We start from the raw sequence: 7,320 nt of genomic DNA, 5'->3' as shown, positions 1-7,320 counted from the left end.
TGCCCAACCTTCCTTCCGAGGAGTGGCTGGTGGGTTTGAACCGCCAGCCTTCTGGTTAGCAGTCAAGTGCTTTAGCCACTATGCTACCAGAGCTACACAGAGGAGGAGAAGATTAAAAGAGCCACCAGGAACAGCCATAAGTGGTCCCTGCCTAGGAGCATAGATCTTTCCCTGGTTGAACAGGACAGGATCAAAGACATCGCTTGTAAGCTTGGTTCTCAGCACATATGGGAGCAAGTTATATCCATGATTATAATGAACTCTCATTCCCTATTCCTATTCCTTTGCCAAGCCACAGGATTTTTCAAGGTTGTACATGTTAGTGGGAAATATTTCTTCTCGTGAAGGAAGTTCATGGAGCCCTGGTGGAGCAGTGGTTAAAGCACTTGGCTGCTAACTGAAAAGTTGTTGATTCAAACTCACAAGCCACTCTGTGGGAGAAATATGTGACAGATCTTCCATAAAGATTGTTGTTGTTGTTAGGTGCCATCGAGTCATCTCCGACTCATAGTGACCCTATGCACAGCAGAACGAAACAGTGCCCGGTCCTGAGGCAGCTCCATGATTCTTGCTATACTTGAGCCTATCACTGCTGCCACCATGTCAATCCATCTCGCTGAGGGCCTTCCCCTCCTTTGTTGACCGTCCAACTTACCAAGCATGACATCCTTCTCCAGGGAATGGTCCCTTCTGACAACATGACCAAAGTATGTGAGACCAAGTCTGGCCATTCTCACCTCCAAGAAGCATTCTGGCTGCACTTCCTCCAGGACAGACTTGTTAGTTCTTTCAGTAGTCCACGGTACTTTCAGTATTCTTTACCAACACCACAGCTCACAAGTATCAACTCTTCTTCAATCCTCCTTATTTGTTGTCCAGCTCTCACATGCATATGAGTCGATTAAAAATATCATGACTTGTGTCAGGCTCACCTTAGTCCTCAAGGAGACATCTTTGCTCTTCAGCACTTGAAAGAGGTCCTTTGCAGCTGATTTGCCCAGTGCCATACATCGTCTGATGTCCTGACTGCTACTTTCATTGGCGTCAATTGTAGAACCAAGCAATGTGAAATCTTTGACAATTTCAAACTTTTCTCCATTTATCATAATGCTGCTTATAGGTCCAGTTGTGAGGATTTTTGTTTTCTTTATATTGAGATGTAATCCATACTGCAGATTGTATTCTTCAATCTTCATCAGTAAGTGCTTCAAGTCATCCTCACTTTTACCAAGCAAAGTTGTGTCATCAGTGTATCACAGATTGTTAATGAGTCTTCCTCCAATCCTGATGCCACGTTCTTCTTCATATAGTCCAGCTTCTCAGATTATTTGCTCAGCATATAGATTGAATTAGTATGGGGAAAGGAGACAACCCTGACCCACTCCCTTCTTGATTTTAAACCATGAAGTGTTCCCTTTTTCTGTTTGAACAACAGCCTCCTGGTCTATGTACAGGTTCCTCATGAGTACAATCAAGTGTTCTGGAATTCCCATTCTTCTCAATGTTATCCACAATTTGTTATGATCCACACAATCAAATGCTTTTGCATAGTCAATAAAACACAAGTAAACATCTTTCTGGTATTCTTTGCTTTGAGCCAAGATCCATCTGACATCAGCAATGATTTCCCTCATTCCACGTCCTCTTCTGAAACCAGTTTGCATTTCTGGAAGTTCTCTGTCAATATACTGCTGCAACCATTTTTGAATTATCTTCAGTAAGATTTTACTTGCATGTGATATTAATGATATTGTTCGATAATTTCCACATTCTGTGGGATCACCTTTCTTTGGAATGGGTACAAATATGTATCTCTTCCAGTCAGTTGGCCATGTAGCTCTCTTCCAAATCTCTTGGCATACCTGAGTGAGTGCCTCCAGCGGGGCATCTGTTTGTTGAAACATCTTAATGGGTATTCCATCCATTCCTGGAGCCCTGTTCTCCCCAATTCTTTCAGTGCAGCTTCGACTTGCATTATGATTACAGCCTTGGAAATCCTATGAGGTAGTTCTACTCTGTCCTCTGGGGTCACTATGAGTTGGAATCAACCTGATGGCAATGGTTTGCTTTTTGGATTTTGGCAAGAAGTTTGGATTTTGGAAGGTACTTTAATTAGTGTATCTTTAGTTTTCTCTCTGCTCTTTGTGCATGCCCAAAGAGGGGGAAGTATCTCATATTGCAAAACCGGTAAAAATATCTTGATACATTTGAGAATTATAACTTGAGGAAAAGCCTGCTCACAGAGACTAAGAGACCTTATTTGCTTTTCAATCATCATCGTGTCCTCAGTGTGAGCCAATCATGGTGCAGTGGGTATATAAGACAGGGTGGTTCTGAGGTCACATTAATTTACATCTTCCCATTTGACCTCCACCATTAAATAAGGTTTTTGTTTTTTATCTTCCCTTTTTAATGCTTTTTAATGTTTCCTTTAATAGTCCTAATTTGAAAAATAATAATTGAGAGTGCTGTTGTTATGAGTCAAATCAACTCGATGGCAGTAAGTTGGCTGGTTTTTTTTTTTTTTTTTTTTTAGTCCTTCAAAAACCCCATCATGTATAATCAATTTTTGCAATACTAATTTTTATTTGGAAAATGTCAGGGATGCTTTATCTTCATATACATATTGATTCTTGACTGTGAGTCCTTGCAATTTATTTTTTTCCTCTACTCTCCATGGAGGGAGCTCTGATAGCATAGTGCCTATGGCACTTGACTGCTCACCAGAAGGCTGGCGGTTCAAACTCACCAGCCACTCCTCGGAAGGAAGGTTGGGCAATCCTACTTCCATAGTGATACTGCCTCGGAAACCCAAGGAGGGATCGCTATGAGTCGGGGCCGACTCGACAGCAAACAACAACAACAACAACTCTCCATGGTATTTCTTTGTGAAGTAGTTGATTATTTCTAAGCATTTTCATATAAATGGTTGTTACTAGGCTGTTTGTTCAATGTAGTAGGACTTCTACGTTCAACAATGGTGGACTAAATAATTTGGATCAAACTTCTTGCTAAAGTCATCTAAATAAGCTAGATATAGTATGAAAAAACTTAATGTCTCAAAGGACTCAAAAAAAAAGTGAGAGGCTACCAAGCAAAGATGCAGAAGAAAATGAAAATCCATAAAGATAAGCATGGAATTCATGGCCATTTTTACTCAATGAAATTTTGCTGATCCAGAAGAAGCAGTTGAGAATAGAGCATCACTTTCGGCATCTTTGGGAGCTGTGGTGGTGTAGTGCCTAAAGGCATTTGACTGTTACCCAGAAGGCTGGAGGTTCAAACTCACCAACCACTCCTCGGAAGGAAGGTTGGGCGATCTACTTCCATAGTGATACAGCCTCGGAAACCCAATGAGGGGTCACTATCAGTCAGATCCAACTCCACAGCAGTGGTTGGTTGTGTTTTTGACATCCTTGCCCAGAAAGGGTTAAGTGTGGATAGGAAGTAAACCAGATATCACATAGATTGAGGTCTGTCTTGAAATCAGCTGCAGGGTATAGAAATTTCAACCCCTGAAATTGCATAGTTATAATGGAGAACTTCTTGTGCCAAGGCATGTGGCAGGTAATACCCTAACCCTGTAATTATTTCTATAAATAAATTTTTCAAATACAATAGCAGCACAGAATAAAAGATAACCATGCACACAAAGACAAAAGAATCAGTAAAAACCAACACATAGGGCTTCCAGAAATTTCAGTTATCTGGGACAGATTGTAAAACAATGTTGCTTATTATGTTCAAGGAGATAAAAGACAAGCTTGAGCAGAAATTGGACATTGTAAAATCTGATACAGCGTATTTGAAGAAGAAACTAAGACATTTTAGAATTAAAGAAATCGAATAACTGAAACTAGAAATCAATGGATAGATTCAATAGCAGAATAGATACTACTGAAGAAAGGGTTTGTGAACTGGAAAGTTAGAAAGAAGAAAGTATTCAAATATACAGAAATAAATATACAGAAATAAAAAGATGGAAAATACTGAAAAGAAAGTAAGAGATGTAGAGGATACAGTGTGACAGACTAATACATTTAATTGTTGTGATATTTCTTTAAATAGAAAATATCAATTTCCCACTCACTTCTCAAATTTACTATTTTGTTTGCCTGAATTTGCTCCAGAATTTATTTTATTCAAATCGTTGCTGTATGTGCCCAATTTCAGAACAATAAAACAAACAAGCAAAAAGGTCCTTCTCCTAAGCCAAGGAAAGAAGCAAGTCTCATTGACCACTTGCCTATAAGAAAATACCAGCTTGGGCCTAAAACTGACCTCACTCCCGTGGCTTAAATCTCAGCCAAACAATAGACAGGGCTACGACCTGGACACCTGCTCTGGGGAGATGCACTCCTTCTCCTTAGGACAATCAACCATGGGAGATCAGAAGGGTAGCATCCGCACAGGGAGAAATGTGTGGAGGCACGGGAAGCAGGAAGGATACAGGGGAAGGGAAGACGCGGGAGGTGAGATTTTATACTGCAGGGAATGTAACCAGTATCACAAAACAGAATGTGTATACAAACTGTTGAATTTAAAACTAATGTGCTTTTGTAAAACTTCACTCAAATCACAAAATAAAAAGTAAAAAGAAAATACCTGCTCATCCTTAGTGTTGATCACCATCAGATGAGCTCCCATCTCAGAGCAGTTCTTCGCACTATCAGTCCAATTTTTCAACTCAGTAGAAATAAAATAGCAGCTGGACTGGAATGGACTCCAGGAGATTGGGCAGCAGTGCCAATCTTCCAGAATGAATATAGAACAATAACAAAAAAAAGAAAAAAAATTAAGAGTGAATATCCTTCATATAAATCTATAAGACTCACTAAGTTTCAGTGAGTTTCCATTAACGATCCCAACTCTGGTAGCATAGTGCTTAAGGCACTTGACTGCTAATCAGAAGGCTGGCAGTTCAAACCCACCAGCCACTCCTCGAAAGGAAGATGGGGCAATCTACTTCAGTAGTGATACTGCCTCAGAAACCCAAGGCGGGGTCACTATGAGTCGTGTCTGACTCGACGGCACATAACAACAACAACAATGATTTTCCAAAGTGAGTTCATTTACTGGTGTATTTAATAATCTATTTATCATTTCACTCTAAAGTGGCTAACAAACTTTTCCTATAAAGGATCACATAGTAATATTTTAGACTTTGTGGGCTATAAAACCTCTGTCACAACTGCTCAACTCTGCTCCTGCAGCATAAAAGTACATGAAGACCATATAAATGAATAAGCATGATTGTGTTCCAATAAACCTGAATTTACAAAAACAGATAATAGGTTGGGTTTGGTCGACAGGTATTAGGTTTGCAACACCTGCTTTAAACCCTCCAAAATTACTTTACAGACCAATACTTTTAACTCGTCTTCATTATTCATTGGGGTCACATATGGACATCTCTATATTTCTAGCAAAAATAATTATGATAATTTTCTATTTATTATTTACAGCCTCTTATTAATTATAGACATAAATATCCTTTAGAGCTCATCACTTCATCACAAAGAATGAGCTTTAAAATATTATGGATCTGGGTTAAAACTTTATTTTCAGCACTGTAATATTGGAAGGGTTATATAACTCCTCTGAATGTCTCTTAAATACTTTTCATTTTTAAATGGGGATGTTTTTTGTTTAGAAGTTTGAGGTGACACACATAACATATGCAAAAGATTTAACATTAATTAGTAGGTGCTGTAAATATTAGTTCTCTCCTTAAAAACACCAGTTTTGTCATGGTCTTAGCATAAAGAGATTATACACATTCCCTCTAACAAGTTATGAATATATAGACCATGTCAAAATATAGGAAACATATATTTTGATATAAGTTGGCAAAACAAAGAGATTTATCAAAGATTCAAAAACGGTTTGAAACAGGGACACATCTGATCTTGCAAAACAAAATGTAATGCTCCAAAAGAGTGGAATAACAGAGGCATATTTTTGAGGTAAAATTAAGGACTAAAGCCTGACCCAACTTTTGCTCTATGAGGTGACCAGGCCTAGAGGTGGGAACAACGTTTAGGCTTTGTCCTAAGCCATATTTCACAATTCAGTTTTACCATTAATAAAGCTGGTCATTTTATTCTTATCAGAATCCTACATGTATTAATTTCTCAACAAACTCAGGCCTATATGGGGGAATAGGGATGTTATCTTCTGTTAAGCATGGTGATTAATTTGATGAGGGGTGAGGACTATGAGTAGAGAAGACTTGTTAGGAATGATTCTTAGGATTTGCATATGAGCAATTAGGGGAGGGGCCTGAGATAGAGGAGCCTGGAAGAGGGACAGTTTGGGGGATAAAATGTAGGGCATTGTTTGATACTTTAATTTTGAGATATTTATTTAAAACATCCAAGTAGATAGTTTAAGAGAAGAGTAGGTTAAACCAGCCTGGAATTTAAAAGTTTCATTGCTAAAGATATAAAATACTGGGCTAGGAACTAGATTATTAGGAAAGGAAGTCTTATTGTTCACTGTATACCTTTTAGCCTCCTTCCTTCATTGAAACATTTCAAACATGAATTATATCGTTCATATTCTTGTAGTTCAGACAGGTTATTGCCAATTTTACCATACACAGAATTATCATGAATCACTGGAAAAGAAGGAGAAAGGTTAGTTCTCATTATTTTTAGGGTATCTGTGCTGGGCTAAGGAACTCTGGTAGCACAGTGCCTAAAGCATCTGACTGGTAACCAGAAGGTTGGTGGTTCAAACCCACCAGCCCTCCACAGAAGGAAGACTGAGCAATCTACTTCCATAAAGATTTACTGCCTTGGAAACCCAATGGGAGTCACTGTGAGTTGGAATCCACTCGATGAACATGAGTTTTTGTTTTTTGTTTTTTAATGCTGCACTATAGAGCATCATGGGAACTCTGGTGGTATAGTGCCTAAGGCACTTGACTGCAAACCAGAAGGGTGGCAGTTCAAACCCACCAGCCACTCCTCAGAAGAAAGGTTGGGCAATCTACTTCAGTAGTGATACTGCCTCAGAAGCCCAAGAAGGGGTCACTATGAGTCAGATCCGACTCAGTGGCAGTGAGTTTGGTTTTTTGGCTTACAGAGCCTTATGCTTTTACAAAATCTGTAGTATTTGTTTTTCTCTTCCAACCTACTTTACCTGCATTGGCTTCACCCCAACCCCACCTCATGTTTCTTTCTGTGAAAGCTCAGGAGAAAACTCTATTAATCTTGCCTTCTTACATTCATTTATCTTGGTTTTTGGTTGCTTATTCTTATTTATCATATATATATATATGTATGTGTATATATATATGTATGTTGTTGTTGTTGT

General features: G+C 38.8%; 1 protein-coding gene across 1 annotated transcript in view; it reads right to left on the bottom strand.

The window, feature by feature from the left end:
* The window catches only part of LOC103193904 (C-type lectin domain family 4 member C-like), a 22,494-nt gene that overhangs the window by 1,556 nt on the left and 13,618 nt on the right, over positions 1–7,320 (bottom strand). Inside the window, exons 3-4 of the mRNA XM_042780440.1 lie at positions 6,506–6,619; positions 4,511–4,751 (exon numbers count right to left, since the gene is read on the bottom strand). Of these exons, the coding sequence (XP_042636374.1) occupies positions 4,511–4,751; positions 6,506–6,619 (355 nt within the window). The remainder of the gene's footprint in view (positions 1–4,510; positions 4,752–6,505; positions 6,620–7,320) is intronic.

Source organism: Orycteropus afer, unplaced genomic scaffold (assembly GCF_000298275.1).
Source record: "Orycteropus afer afer isolate SDZICR_OR568_19922 unplaced genomic scaffold, OryAfe1.0 scaffold00040, whole genome shotgun sequence".
In the NCBI taxonomy this organism is placed as follows: domain Eukaryota; kingdom Metazoa; phylum Chordata; class Mammalia; order Tubulidentata; family Orycteropodidae; genus Orycteropus; species Orycteropus afer.
This window is presented reverse-complemented; position numbering and strand designations above follow the sequence as displayed.